Source organism: Fukomys damarensis, unplaced genomic scaffold, assembly GCF_012274545.1.
Source record: "Fukomys damarensis isolate Sample0158 unplaced genomic scaffold, DMR_v1.0_HiC HiC_scaffold_22, whole genome shotgun sequence".
In the NCBI taxonomy this organism is placed as follows: domain Eukaryota; kingdom Metazoa; phylum Chordata; class Mammalia; order Rodentia; family Bathyergidae; genus Fukomys; species Fukomys damarensis.
This window is the reverse complement of record NW_022900934.1, coordinates 16128527-16144416: the sequence shown is the minus strand read 5'-3', so window position 1 is coordinate 16144416 and position 15890 is coordinate 16128527. Positions and strand designations below refer to the sequence as shown.

Sequence of the window (15890 nt, the reverse complement as noted above, 5' to 3'; positions counted from 1 at the left end):
GCCTTAATGTGTAATATATATATATTTTTTTTTTTTTGAGGGGTACCAGGGATTGAACTCAGGACCTTGCACTTGAGAGGTAGACGGCGGCACCACTGAGTTAAATCCCCGGTCCAACCTTAATATATTTTAATGTTAACCTTTACAAGCTTCCTAGAAGAGGGTGGGTATGTGGGTGTACTTTCAATTTTTAAATGTTGCATTTCAAATGTCTGCAAAATCCTTGCCTGAATGTTTACTATTCATTGGGAAGTTCCCTAATGTTTTTGTTGACTAATTTTAATTTTTCTCTTTAAGGGAAATTAGTCGAGCTGCAGGAAAGGCTGTGCCTGGAATCATTGATGAGGACAGCAGTGGAAGCAATGCTCAGTGAGTGTGTTCTGAGGCCTCCTAAGGAGGATGGGTTTATCATTTTAAAGTTTTGTTTTCCAGCCAGGTATGGTAATACACACCTGGAAACCCAGCACTCTGGGAAGCAAGTTCAAGCTCAGTCTCAGCAATTTAGTGACTTGAAATGGTATAGGGAACAGGGAAAGGGGACATAACTAGAACCTCTTCGTCAGGTCCTAGTCTCCTGCAAGCGAGCAATAACAGCACAGGGCAAATTAATCTGTAGACAGAAAATGAGACTTCGAGAAGCTGAGCTTTGGCCTGATCCATGTTACTCTGGGCTGCAAAGACATAAGCCCCACACCTTTATTCAATACACTGGGAGAGACAAATATAACAGGTGTTTCAGGACAGAGAGTTCAGTACATTGGTAAAACAAATGTAACAGAAGACTCTCGGCCAGCAGAAATCCTAGAACAATAAGGAACTATGCAGATGAAGATTTGGTTCCTCCTAGGATGTCTCCAGCTGGTGTAGTCCTGCTGTGGAGTATCTCAGCATCTAGAGACCCTTGAAGTCTTAGCTGTCACCTGAGAGGAAAATAGAGTTATGTCTTGACATGTTTGTAGCTGGGCTGTATACAGGAAAACTAGGCCCTAATCCCGCTCTTTCCCCAAAACTATGTAGAATCACTCCCGACAAGATGGGGATGTAAGCTGAGTGCAAAGGCCTTAGGTTCAATCTCCAGTTTTACACACAAACACACACACACACACACACACAGAATTCTTTTTCAAAATGAAAAACGTTTTCTGATTATTAAAGTAATTTTTACCACCCAGCAGGCAGTAATTTGTACAGTTCATAAGGAAGAAAAATTAGAAAAGTAGTTCTGAATGAGATATATATGTATGTGTGTGTGTATCCATATATATATATTATATATATATATATATCCTTATATCTCTCATATCTCCTGAGTATAATCATTCTTAACAGTTCAGAATTTGGATTTCTGGTTTATTTTTCATATGTAAACAAATAGCTGGGCATGATGGTGCCTACCCGTAGTGAGTTTCAAGTGCAATCTGGTCTACCTAGTGGGAATCTTATCACAAAACAAAATGAAATAGACATAAGTAAATACTTTATCCTTTTAAATGACTGCATTGAGTATATCTGAATTTATCTCCCTATCCCCCAGTTTTGGACATTTAAGTACTTTATAATATTTCACTTTGATAATACTAACATGAGTTGGGCATGGTGGCACATGCCTATAAACCCAGCACTCAGAAGTCTGAGGCAGGAGGATTTCCTCAAGTTTGAGGTCAGCCTGCTATATATAGGGTGTTCAAGGCCAGCCTGAACTATATAGACTCTATCTCAAAAAAACAAACAAAAAATATTACCTGACATTTATTGAGCATTTACTGTGCAGCAAGCATATATTACCTGATTTAATCTATGACAACAACTATAGAAAGTTGCAAAGGAGATTTAAAAAATCATGCCCAGCATGGTTTCTTGCTCTCTTTATTTTGACCGGGAATCGAACTTGTGCCCTTGCAAGACAAGTGGTGGAACCACTGAGCCAACCCCTGGCCCTGGTTTCTCTTATATGAGAAACCCAAAGTATAAATAAAGAGCAAAATAAAAGATAGATGAGTAGGCTGAGGTAGCTAGCCCAGGATACATAGTTCAAGGCTAGTCTAAACTACATAGTGAGACCCTGTCTCAAACAAAGGCAGATAATAGGAAACCTAGAGAGAGATCTTTGCAAATGGGAAAGGGACCAAGACATAGAAGAGGGTGGGAGGGAGGGGAGAGGAAAGGCATGTAAAAAGGATTAAGATGTATTATATACAGGTACTGTACCAATTCCTATGATGAACGTAACCCTTATGTGTGTAAACGTGTACTAATAAATGTAAAACTTTTAAAAAGAAACAAAAAACCTTAGTATTAAAAAAATAGCAACAGAGATGAACACCCAAATTCATATGGCTATCGTCAGAATTTAGATTCACACCTAGGCAGTCTTCTCCAGAGCCTGTACTTTGAACCCTCTGTACCATCTTGTTCTTGTAAACAACTTTATTACAAATAAAAAACCCAAGTGAGGTCCTGGGATTTAGCTCCACCTGCCTTGCAAGCACAAGGACCTGAGTTCAATCCCAGGTATCAAAAAAAAAAAAAAAAAAAAAACCCACACAGGAGCATCTTTTTATATTTTTGTGTGCGTGTGCTAATATTTTGTTAAGATCAGTTCTTAACATTAGGATTTCCAGGTCAAAGGTCTTCCAGCTGATTCACTGTCAAGTATAATACAATGTCAAATCACCCTACAGGTAGCTGGTAACATGGTCCCTATAAACATGCCCCCTTTTCCTCTCTCACCAGCACAGAGTATAAGTAAAAATTGCATCTAGTTCTTTAAAAAAATGTTTTTCCAGTACTAGAGATTAAATCCAAGCCCTTGTGCCGGCTAGACAAGGACTGTGCCACTGAGCTACATCCCCAGCCCGGTATCTCTGGCTTTTAATTTGTGTTTCTTTGGTTTTTAATCCTGGGAGTGGGTCTTCCCTGCACTAGATTATAATGTATTTAGCTGTGTTTGATTTTGGTACTTTTATGATTTCATTTTGAATACATTTTTAATCCATCTGGCTTATATTTTGAAGTGTGGCGTGAAAATGAAAATGTTTCTCCAAATAGCCAAAATCGTGCCACCCATCTTCAATAATTTGAAATGCCATTGTTTACTATACACTAATAACTCTCCCTCCTATGTATAGTTGGACTGATTCTAATCTATATCATTTGCATTTTACTTTTTGTCATTTGTTTTGAGACAGGGTCTTGCTGTGTGGTCCAATCCAGCCTTGAACTCACTGTGTAGCCCAGTCTCACTTCAAACTTCATGCCTCAGCTTCCTGCTCTCTACCACATCTGGCTATTTTTTATTATTTCTTCACAAATACTGTATTATTTTAATTACTAGAACTTGGCCACATACTCTTGTTTGGGGTTTTTTTGTTGTTTTTTGAGACAGGATCTTGCTAAACAGTTCAGGCTAACCTTAAACTCACTGTATATCCAAGGCTGTCCTTACCAGGCTGTAACATACACTTAACTACGTGAAAATGTCAACTTCTCTGGAGTAATATACCTCAAAGTAAAAAGGTAAACCAGGAAAGATATTTGCAACATACGTAAATCTTATACATGAGTAAGAAAAGCTAAGGAGCGGTAGCACGTGCCTATAATCCCAGCACTCAGGAGGCTGAGGCAGGAGGATTGCCACAAGTTTGAGGCCAACCTAGACAACATTGTGAGCTCCAGACCAGGCTGAATTACATAGTGAGGCTCTGTTTCAAGAAATAAGAAAAGACTAAGCATCAAAAAATAAAAATAAACCTTGCAGTGCAAGGTCCTGAGTTTGATCCCCAGTTCCAAAAACTAAATAAACAAACAAATATTAAAATAAAAATAAAAACCAGGAACAAGAAAAATTGACAGAGAAAATACAATTAGCTTATCTCCCCTGAATGCATTTAAGGAAAGTAGGGAAATGCCAGAGATTTAGCTCAATGGTGCCACTGCCTGCCTCGCAAGTTCAAGGAAAGTAGGGGAAGAGGGATTACATTGACATCTGCATGACTGCTTCTCTTACTTTACCTCTTCCTCTTCGATAGTCATTTGCTCATTTCCTTTTGTTCTGGGCCTGGAACTCATGGCTGCATCCCCACTTCCTGGGATACTGTTGGGCTAGGGGCAGATGGGGGAGAAGAGAGAATGTGGGACAAGTGTTGTGTCTGTCCCTAGAGGAAGATGAGTCTACTGAAGAGCTAGGGAAATGAACACCGGAAGGAAATGGTCTGGAGGAGAACTGAAGTCTGTACTGGAGATTCCTCATGGGTGCTTCCCTATAATGTTCCTTACCCCATGGTTTTTAACTTTATGTTCTAATCATGATCCTGTGTTTCTCCATTCTGAGAACACTCCTTTCCAACAGCTACCCCTGCAGAGCTCCAACTTTGAGCCAAACCCTAGCCCCTGCTATGTGGGTTGACCTTGCCCCAGGATCTGTACCCCATCCCGCACCCTCTCCAGAAGCACATTGCTGCAGCTCAGACTGATTCTCTGTGGGCACTCTGAAGTCTTTGTGAGGATAGTGGGGAGCAGAGGAGGGGCTTCAGGGTTATGTAGAAGTGGCCTGGGTGGGGTACATATGTGCCTGTATTCACATAGCATTCACCTGGTGACTTGTTCTCCAACAACAGACATTACTTTAGATTCTGTACCAGCCAAACGCAGGGGAAAGGAAAACATTTACCTGAAGACATAATTATGCAGAGCAGGCCCATGCAGAGCTCTGGGTCACTTCCTAGATGAGGCCTTCCCCTCCCCACTCCATCAGGGCTACTTTAGTCCTTTCAGTTATAATCATTTGCACTATACTATATTAGTTTACACTCACATTTTAAAATATATTTTACTTAACTCACAGCTAGACTTGTCCTAATTTTTGAGTTAATAAATCAAGGCTTAGAAGAAATTTTGTATTTGATGGTGAATTAAATAAATACTGTTGCTCATGAGACACTAACATTATTTTCAGACTTTTAAATGCATTTTTTAAAATGTTTGGATGTGATTCTTTAATTTTTTACAGGGCTCTCACCTTTGTCTATCCATTCGGTGCCACATTGAGTGTCATGAAACCAGCAGTGGCTGTTCTGTCCACAGGCTCTGTCTGCTTCCCGCTTAACAGACCCATTCTGGCTTTCTATTACTCGAAGGTACAGAGTTTCTAGGATATGGCTGCCTATGTCATCTTTATTATTGAAGTAATAAAAAGTGCCGTACAATTTTGTATATAAAGGATTTTGTATATTTTCTCACCGGTCTTCATGCCAGGTCTGTGAATAGATTGCAGGTATGTATATTTGACTCGTGGGAAACAGCGACTGATGGTGTCAAGTCCTGACCCTAGTTGTTTGTCAGTCAAAATCAAAAGCTTTCCCACTGTCGCATGAGGCTGCCTGCTGTATAACTCTAAAGTAATGTTTCCTCCTGTGTGTGACTCTATGCTTTCCATTCAGGAAAGTAGAGTTAACTATGCAAAATTGCCCAGAATTATGCTGCTGTTATTTTAGTTTACCCTGGAGAACTTATGAGAAGACTTGTCCAGTTCTCATACTAGGAACCCCACTGGAGTGTGAGCGCATATGGTGCAGAGATCTCATTGTGACGCCGCTCTTCCACTGCCTTTTGATTTACATTTTGCTGAATTTACCTTCACCTATTTACCAAGCACAGAATTCATGCACTGACCTTCCAGTTTTTTTTCCAGGGACATAGATGTTCCTAGTTCTTCACATTTTCTTTGTATGTAGGTATTACCTTTGGCTCCTTATTTAAAAGCTCTGACTTCATTTTTAAAGAAAGTATATAAGTGTCTATGATGTATTTCAAAGAGTTAAAATTCATCTAGCTATTATGAAATTATGGTAGTTTGTCTCTTCTAGGCAACTGGAAGTATTGTGTTAGAATTAAAGTGTTATTTCCAAGATGTGGAAATAGGGTAGTTTAAGTAAACTGTATTTATAGACACAAAAGTAAATGAGACACTATTTTAAGAGTCCTCTGGTGGTTAAATACTACATACAATTATGATTATTTGATTTCTTAAGCATATACCGAGATTTACCTGGCTTAATAAAATAGATTTTTATGGAGCATCCATAAATTTTTTGCTGAGTTTAGTGATTTTCCTGGAACCCATGAGATTATCTTGTGACCAGTGCCTAGCCATGTCAAGAGCATTTTCTCCTTTTAGGCTTTGAGTCCTGCCTTGTAAACACAGTCCGAGGGAGGTTGTTGCCTATCATCCCTAAACCATGAAATGAGCCACTGACACCAGAGAAGGGCCTGTATGCCATCCTTGAGAAAACTAGAGGGCCAGGCTAGAACTCAGGGGTTCTGCCTCCTTCTCAGGACTACTGCTTTATCATAATTCCTTTTTTTTTCCTCTCTCTTCTTTTCCCTTCTTTTTATTCTTTGATTTTTGTAGTTATTGTTTGTTTGTTTGTGTTTGTGTTTTTTTTGAGACAGGGTCTTGCCATGGCTACCTAATTTGGGTTGGCCTCGAACTCACTATATAGCCTAGGCTGGCCTCAAACTCATATCAACCCTCCTGCTTCAGCTGCCTGAGTGCTGGGATTATAGGCATTACCACTATTTTTATTTGTTTGGTGATATGGGGGATTGAACTGAGGACCTTTACACTGAACTATATCCTCAGCCCTTTAAAATTTATTTTTATTTTTAAACAGTCTCACTATGACACTAAGTTGCCCAGGCTGGACTTGAATTTGGGTATCACCGCACCTGGATGTTTTTTTTTAGGGGGGGGTCTGGGAATTAAACTCAATATACAATTATACTTAGTGAAAATATCTTTTAGAATAAAGATGAAACAAAGACATTTTCAGGAAGACAGAACCAAAGTTTTTCAAGAGCGTTAAACTTTAAAAGTTAAACTTCAGGGGGCCGGGGATTTAGCTCAATGGTTCGGTGGCCTGCCTTGCAAGCGCAAGGACCCAAGTTTGATCCCCGGTACCAAAAAAAAAAAACCAAAAAAACAAAACAAAACAAAAGTTAAACTTCAGGTCAGGTATGATGGCACATGACTGTAATCTCAGCACTCTGGGAGGGTGAGGCAGGAGGATCACAAGTTTGAACCTACCCTTGGCAACTCAGTGACTTAGACCTGTCTCAAAATAAAAAGTTAAAGAAAGAAAGAAGAGCTGGGATGTATCTCAGAGTGAAAGGCCTGGGTGCCACTCACACACACACGAAAGGGTTGTACGTAAGAGTTTTTTATATATTTCAAAATGCTGTGTTTCATATGTTGACAAGTTATAAAAACAGTGAATGAACTTGTTTCAAGCCACATGTGGTGGCACATGCCTGTAATCCCAGCACTCAGGAGGCTGAGGCGGGAGGATCGCTGTGAGTTCGAGATCAACCTGGGCTACATAGTGAGTTCCAGGTCAGACTCAACTACATAGTGAGACCCTGTCTCAGAAAACCAAAAAAACAAAACAAAACAAAACTTGTTTCACTGAAACCTGACCAGTTTATAGTCAGTTTTAATACTTAATTTGATGGGGAAAAAGAACTTTAATTCATTAAAATGACAGATATTTCTGTTTTTATTTGAAATTTTTTCCTAAGTTGGGCGTGACCATGAGATCACGGCCAGCCTGCACTATATAGTGAGTTCAAGGCTCACTTGAACTACATAACAAGACCGTCTCAAAAATAAATAAATAAATAAATAAATATTTTCTTATTAACAGTTCATATTTCTGTTTCTGAGCTTTAGTTTCTTGTTTGGATCTTTAAGTACTTTTTTGTTTTGGGTACTCATAAATATCTTTAGTTCTATACAAAATACTTTTTATTATTTATCTTTTTTTTTGAGACAGTGTCTCACTATGTAATTCAGGCTGGCCTAGAACTCCTGCCTCAGCCTCCCAAGTGCTGGGATTACAGGAGTGCAGCACCATGCCCAGCTATTTTTTTTTTCCCCTTTAAAATTATGACCTTCATTTATTTGTTTTTCTTTTTTTTTCCAGCACTGGGACTCAAACTCAGAGTCTTGTACTTGCCTGGCAGGTGCTGAGCTATATTCCTGGCCCTGACACTCATTTTTTTGTTTGTTTATTTGTTTGGTACTGGGGATTGAATTCAGGACCTTGCACTTGTGAGGCAGGTCTGGTGCAACTGAGCTAAATCCCTGGCCCCTGACCTTCATTTATTATGTAATTAACTAACAATGGAAAAAGCCTGTAGAATCAATTTACTTTTGTTAGAAACAAATAGACCATGGAGAATTGTCTAAAATAAAAGGCAGGGCTGGGATGAAGCTCAGTGGTAGATAGAGTACAAGGCCCTAGGTTCAATCCCCAGCATCACAAAAAAAAGAAAACAAAAAATGCATTGAAATGAAAGACAGGTTAAAGTGTAATTGTGATCGCAGGAGATATTTCTAGACTTAAAATCCTGATGTGAATTGACACTTATTAGTAAATAAGACAGTTGCTAACCTGATTCTGATGATGGATGTTTGGGACTGTGAAATACGCAGTGTATTTTATGTTCTGAATATCAGACACTGCTGTTTCCTCAACAGAACCAGGGGGGGAAGCTGGCAGTGCTTGGCTCATGTCATATGTTCAGTGACCAATATTTGGATAAAGAAGAAAACAGCAAAATCATGGTAAGTTTTTCCTTTTTATCAAATTAATGTACATTGAGCTGGGAAGGTAGCTTGGTGGTTGAAACACTTGCCTGGTGTTCATTGGACCCTGGGTTTGGCATTGCAAAATTAGAAAAATTTAAAACTAAAAATAAATTGATGTAAATTGTGAAAGTTTGATTTTCATGTCATTTCAAAAGTCCTTGAGGAAGGAGGATCCCTGTGAGTTCGAGACCAGTCTGCACTACATAGTGAGTTCCAGGTCAGTCTCAACTATACAGTGAGACCCTATCTCAAAAAAAAAAAAAAAAAAGTCCTTAAATGTGCATTTATTCACTTAAAACCAGCAATTTAGAACCCATCATATACCAGGCACTAAGATTATAAAGTTGTATCAGGCATTCCCTGCTTTGAAAAAGATGATGGTACACTAAGAGAGCACAATAGATTAATTAGTAAAGCCAGAAAGATGTTTCTAAGCCTGCCAAGTTGAGATGAGAACAGTCCTAGAGGAGTGGTAAGGAGGTTCAGCAAGGCCCTCAGGTGGAAAGCCAAGGAAGTTGAACTTTTATCTATCTGTCTGTCTATCTATCTATCTTATCTATTTATTTTTTTTCTGGTACCAGGTATCAAACTCAGGATCTTGCACTTGCCAGGCAGGCGTGGCACCACTGAGCTCCATCCTTGGCCTTGATACATTTCAGATATATATAATGATAATATTCATCACAGGGGATTTATGCCTGGCCATGATATATCTTGCTTTGGGAGCTTGAACTTTATGAAGGCTGTGTGAAGATATTATAGGGTTTGGAGCAGCCTCTGTTGTGTGGAAAGTGGAAGGGAAGAGGCATCCCAGAGCCAGTTAGGAGCCTGGAGTCAGCCAGGCAGGAACAGGTAGCGCTGAATTCTGTGGTGAAGGGGGTTGGAGAAGAGGGCTGATGGTGAGAACAGTAGTTGAGAAGGGCTGTGCAGAGGACTGGTCACTAGCTCATCGCGGTTCAGATGGAGACTTTGAGGTTGCCCTGTCCAAATAGTGCAAAAGACACATGTCTTATGAAGGGTGACAGCAGGGAAACAACTGTCTTCACAGAACATGCCAGAGCTGTACATTGTAGAGTGCCAGTGACTCACTTGACAGAGGAAGATATGTGCACTGAGCTTTTTCGTCGGTAAATGCATTCCTTCAGTGTCGTAATCATGACCTTGGGAAGCTGAGTAAGGTCTCCTTCCTGTGGAATCCATACAAAGTTCCAGTGCCTCTAGATATATTTAGGAGGTCTAGATAGTCTTCTTTGAATCTATTCTGACTGTCATTACCTTAAACAGGTTGCTTCGGGACTGTGACAAAGTTTTAGTAAACTTTGACTTGTGATTATGTTAAGTTTTCATATGATTTCACCAATAGAAGACTAGCTATCTGGTTGTTTTTTGTTTGTTTGCTCATTTGTTTGTTTTTTAATGGCGCTGGGGATCAAACTCAGGACTTGCGCTTGTGAGGCAGGTGCTGCACCACTGAGCTAAATCCCCAGCCCTAGCCTTCTGGTGTGAATTGCTGATGTAGTCTTTTTCCCTTTTTTTTTTTTCATATTATTTTAATATTCTGATCTTAAGGAAAATAATTTTAATCTTCAGCTTTCTCAAATAATCGGGTGTCTAATACTGTGTTTTGTTTTGTTTTGTATTTTTAATCTAGGATGTTGTTTTCCAGTGGCTCACAACAGGAGACATCCATTTGAACCAGATTGATGCTGAGGACCCAGAGGTAGGAGGCTGTGAATCATTAGAAAACATTGAAATGAAAAATGAGTCCAATGTCTCAAACAGTTCCAAAGGAATTTATCTTTGTCTTATCTGTAAGACCTATGGAGCTGAGTATGAAGAGGCAGGTTTGTAATTCCGGCTCCTCAGGAAGGTGAGGCAGGAGGATCACTAGTTGGAGACCCCTGGGCTACTTAGCAAGACTCTGTCTGAAAATAATATTTAAAATGGGCTAAGGCCTAGCATGGTGGTGCACACCTGTAGTTCCAGCATGTGGCAGGCTGAGATAGGAGGATTGCCATGAGTTGGAGGCCAACCTGGGCTATGAAGTGAGTTCAAGACTAGCCTGAACTACAAAGTGAAACCCTGTCTCAAAAGCAGGGATGGGCAAGGATGTAGCTAGCACCTCATGGGATCAGTCATACAAGAAAACAGAAGGGCTATACCCACCTTCCAGAAATAGAAGAAATTCTGTCAGAAGCATCAGAGGAAACTGCAAAAAGGGTTTCAAGGTTCAGAGCTGCCAGATTGTAACAAAAAAGCTAGGAAATGGGAGTTTACATCCTAAAACCTAGTTGTGCATTTTTAGAGTAAACAAAGCAAAATATGTTATATATAGTTTGAAATAAGTCTTCCCAAGTTGGTTTGCCAGCAGCTTTTTTAATCCTTATCAGTGAATGGTACTAAAAAAATTAAAAGTAAATGTGTGAATACTTTAATATCCAGCTTGTTTGTTAATTCGCTCAATACTGTACAAGTTGGTCTTATGATGCAGTGGTAGCATTTCAGATTATTTTTCAAAGAATACTGTTTATATGCATTGTTTTTGTGTTTCAAACTAAAACAAGCAGTTTTGTACCAGCTGTGATGCTATGCATACCCTATGGACTTTTTTTTTTTTTTTTTTTTTTTGGTACTGGGGATCAAACTCAGGACCTTGCGCTTGCAAGGCAGGTGGCAGAACCACTGAGCTAAATCCCCAGCCCCCTATGGATTATTTTTTAAAAACCTCTGAAGATTTAAATGGATTCAACAATTATTATTACTTGCTTTTGCATTTTAAAGGCATTTTTAAAAAATCTACTTCCCTTAGCTGGGCATGGTGGTGTACGCCTGTAATCCCAGCACTCGGGAGGCTGAGGTAGGAGGATTGCTGTGAGTTCGAGACCAGTCTGGGCTACACAGTGAGTTCCAGGTCAGTCTCAACTATATAGTGAGACCTTGTCTCAAAAAACAAATCAAAAAACCAAAAAATCTACTTCCCTTATAGGTTTTGCAACTAGTGGCTATTTTTAAAAAGCCTCTCCCCTTTGGGTGTAACACTATAATTTTTAAAGCAGGGGGAGTCTCTTTGATTGGAAGAAATCCCCCAACACACTAGGAATGGAACTCCTGGTTTACTTAGAGGGCGAAAGTGTTTGAAACACCACACGTTGCTGGAAAGAGCATTTCTTTGTTTATACTGTCAGCTTGGGGTTTTTGTTGTTATTATTGTTGTTGTTTTGCTTTTAAAAAGTTTGAGGATTGGGAGGGGTTTCTTTGTTTTTTGTTTTTGTTTTTGTTTGGCACTAGGAATTTAATCCAAGGCTTTCACACTAAGTTATATCCCTGGCCTTTAAAAAATGTTTCATTTTTACTTACCTTTTTTTAAAAACTTTTTTGTTTGTTTGTTTTATTTTGTTTTTTGGTACTAGGGATCAAACTCAGGACCTTGGGCTTGTGAGGCAGGTGGCAGAACCACTGAGCTAAATCCCCAGCCCTTTTTTTTGTTTACTTTCTAAAACAGGGTCTCACTATGTAGTGCAAGCTGGTCTTGAACTCACTATGTAGCCCAGGCTGGCCTCAAATGCATGGTGATCCTCCTACCTCAGCCTCCTAAGTGCTAGGATTATAGGCATGTGCCACCACACCTAGCCCTAAATTTTTTATTTAGTATCTGTCATAATTAACAACAGTCTTCTAGCAATGGACATTTAGCTTTCTGGTCTTTTACTATTACCATCATGGAGTCTGTGTCATTATTCAGGGCTCTCAACACTGTTGGGAGATGTCCTTGGCCAGGAGACAAGGCTTGGGTCTAGTGTGTGAGGGCAAGGGCATCCATGCTGGTATCACAGGTGGTCGTGCCTCTAACAGGACAGACAGCAGATGACCTGGCCCGGATGCTACAGGTAGTAGTGGAAGTTTATATATTTTACAGTTGCCTATATTTGTCACTGAAATAGAAAACCCATCTGCTAATGTTGTGTAAGAGAACCTTATTTGGCTTGTTGAAGTGACACAAGGGGAGTTGCCTTGCAGAATGGGAGCGTGAATGGACTATTGTAATAGAGCTGATTGCTGGTTCTCAAGGTGAGAGATCATGAGGCTGAAAGGAGTCCAGTAAGCATGATTGCTCCTCTCCGGCTGTGTTCAGCTGTGTCACTTACCTGCGTGAGTGACTGGAGAGTTGGACTTAGCCAGTTTGTGGCTTAGCCAAGTTTTGTTCCTTTCTTCCTAAAATGGCTTATTTAAGGGTTAGTTGCCAGTGATCATGAAATCTCTACCAAAAGAGTATTAATGTGGCAAATTGAGAAGGAGCTGGTGGAGACTTGACTGAACAAACGCTTTTCCTGTTCTACTGAAAGGAGCCTCTTGTGACTTTCAGATCTCTGATTACATGATGCTGCCGGACACCGCCACTCTGTCAGAGCGGTTACGAGTGTGTCTCCAGGAGGGCGATGAGAACCCATGTGACTTTACCACCCTGTTCGACTTGTCTATTTACCAGCTGGATACCACCTCCCTCCTCAAAGTCATCAAGTTAGTACCTGATGCTCTCAGAGCTGCAGTGCGTCCCTTCTGTGTTTGGTTTAAAAACATTGCTCAGGGTCAGGAGCGGGGTCACGGAAAATGTGGTAGGCAGAATGCATTCTCAGGTCTGAGATAAGGTCAGAGAGAAAGCAGGGTGGAGGTACATGGTTAGCACAGAGGACCTAGCCCCACAGACCTCAGCCCCCACCATTCCAGGCTCTATACCAGCCCTTTTTTTGTTGAGTCCAGGACCTTTTCAGATTTTAACACCGAAATTCATGAGTCTCAGCTACCCCTCAGTAAACGATGTAGTTGGTCATCCTGCAGGCATTTAGGCTGTTACGTTACTGAATGCTTTCAGCAGCCCTCTCAGCCATTAGTTTCATTTCCACATGAGAAACCTGAGGTTTAAAGAAGGAAAAGCAGTTTTTCCAAAGTGGGATCAGGGGGCTGGGGATGTAGCTCAGTGGTGCTGCTGCCTGCCCCGCAAGTGCAAAGTCCTGAGTCCGACCCCCTGTACAAACAATCAAAGTGGGATCAGGAATTTAAAGCCAGGTAAGCATGACTTTCAAGCCAGTGCTTTCTCCTATTTTATTACCTATTTCTTTGTTTTCCATCCCTGATAGCAGGATCAGGGAATAACATTTTGGAGCATCTTTGGCCTGGCACAGAATCTACATCTGAATAAACCAAAGACTAGAGCTACTTAGGATACAGCTATAGATATTGTCTACCTACCCTGTACTTAGGTTCAGAGTTGAACAAAACTGAGTGCCTACTATGCCAGGCGCTATGCCTGACACACCCATTTTTACACAGGAGACATCCCAAAGCTCTGTTACAAGCTTACTGTGCAAACCCTGAGTGTGAAGGATAAACTGGTGGCAGGGGCATAACAAAGAAGGGGAATTTGATTCTGACTGAAGATCTTATGAAAGAACTGCTGTTTTAGCTAAAAATTGATTATGTCAACAAATATTTCAGGCCAGTATCTGCTTAATACTGTGTGCTTTCAGGAGTGAGAAGGATTTTTGGAGGTGGATGGTGCGTTGGGAGAGAGCATTCTGCATTGTGCATTGAGGTCACTGAGCAAAAAAGCACTGGACATTCTATGGCTCGTGTTTTCAGGCAAGGGAGTAGCATGAAGCTCAGGCCAAGGCCAGATAAATGAGTGGGAACCAGCAACACCTCTAGTGGAGATGCTTGAATCTGTTTTCCAAAAACAGCCAAGACAATTGCTTGCAGCAGTTTGTATAATTATTTGGAATCAAGAAAAGTGGGTGTGAAGAAAGCAGTTAGGAGACATGTAGTTGATGAGGAGGGTGGAAAGCTGGGGCTAGTAAGAGTGGTAGCTGTGGGTTTAGATGTTTAGGGAGAAAGAATCCGTGGGACTGTGTCATGGAAGCCTCGATGGACAAGTCCAAGACTGATTTCTTCCTGGAGCTCTGGGAAGCTGGTAATGCTGCTAACTGGCACCAAGAATGTGGGAAGAAGAAAGAAATTGGGACAATGGCATACGCCTGTAACCTCCGTGCTTGGGGGCTGAGGCAAGAGGATTACAAGGTCAAGCTCAGCCTAAGCAGTTTAATGACTTTGTGAGACCTTATCTCAAAATAAAATACTAGACAAGGGCTGGTGATTATAATTCAGTGTGAAGGCCCTAGGTTCAGTTCCTAGTGGAAAAGCAAGGAAAGAAGGCAAGCAGGCAGGTAGTCAGGCAGACAGAAAGAGACGAGAGAGAAGGGAGAGAAGGGAAGAAGAGAAATGAAGGAAGGAAAGATAAATGGTTTCTCTCCAGGACACTCTTAGTGTGCTATGGCAGAGAGTGATCTGAGCTTGCAAGGCAGGCGCCATGCTGCTGAGCTGAATCCCTGGCCCAGAATGCATTTCTAATAGGGTGGTCAGGGTGGTGTCACCTTGAGAAGATAATATTTGAGCAAAAACTTGAAGGAAGTGAGGAAGTGAGCCATGTAGATACCTGAGGGAAAAGCACTGGGCAGAGGAGACAGCCAGTCCAGAAACTCCCAAATGGGAGGGTGTCTGATGTGTTCGAGGAAGATCCAAAAGGCCATTGTGACTGCAGCAGAAATGAAGATGAGAAGATGAGAAATAGTGGAGTTTGTGGGTACATCAAGCATAGCCTTGTAGGCCTTCATGAGAACTTGCTCAGCCTTTACTCTGGGTGGGAAGGGAAGAATATCCCCTGAGCATTTTGCACTTCTTTAAAGCGAGGGAGCTAGATGAAGGAAGGAAAGGAATCACAGGACTAAAGGGAAGCAATCACAGGACGCCAGGAATGAGATGATGCTGGCTCCAGCAAGAAGTAGCAGTGAGATAGTAAGGAATGGCGGAATTCTAGATTCATTTTGAAGGCAGAGGCAACATGATAGATATGCTAAATAGGTGGGATGAGGGGATGAGCAGGAAAGGCAGCAAGGATGAGTGATTAGAAGGATGAAGTTGCAAGAGCTGGGCTGGGAAAGACTGTGAGGAGATTTGGCAGGAAGAGCTGAAGTTCAGATTGAGGTAATCTTGTAGAGATGTCTGTAAGATATCCAGAGGATGTTGAGTGGCTATTGTTTATATTAGCTGGTGGTCAGAAGAGATATTTGGCCAGAGATTTAAATTTAGGAATTTGGGGATACATATATATTTCATCTGAAGCACAACCCCACCCCACCCCTCCTTTTTTTTGAGTCAGGGTCTCACTCTGTAATTGAAGCTGACCTCAAAC

At 40.9% G+C, this 15890-nt stretch overlaps 1 protein-coding gene across 3 annotated transcripts in view; it reads left to right on the top strand.

The window, feature by feature from the left end:
• Ift52 (intraflagellar transport 52) overlaps positions 1 to 15890 on the top strand; it is a 56113-nt gene that overhangs the window by 16060 nt on the left and 24163 nt on the right. For all 3 annotated transcript variants that reach the window (XR_781693.3, XM_010631440.3, XM_019208541.2), the window contains exons 6-10: positions 298 to 369; positions 5009 to 5135; positions 8537 to 8623; positions 10299 to 10367; positions 13011 to 13165. Coding sequence is in view for 2 of the 3 variants with exons in the window: in XM_010631440.3 (XP_010629742.1) it covers positions 298 to 369; positions 5009 to 5135; positions 8537 to 8623; positions 10299 to 10367; positions 13011 to 13165 (510 nt within the window). In the remaining variant the exon portion in view is untranslated. The remainder of the gene's footprint in view (positions 1 to 297; positions 370 to 5008; positions 5136 to 8536; positions 8624 to 10298; positions 10368 to 13010; positions 13166 to 15890) is intronic.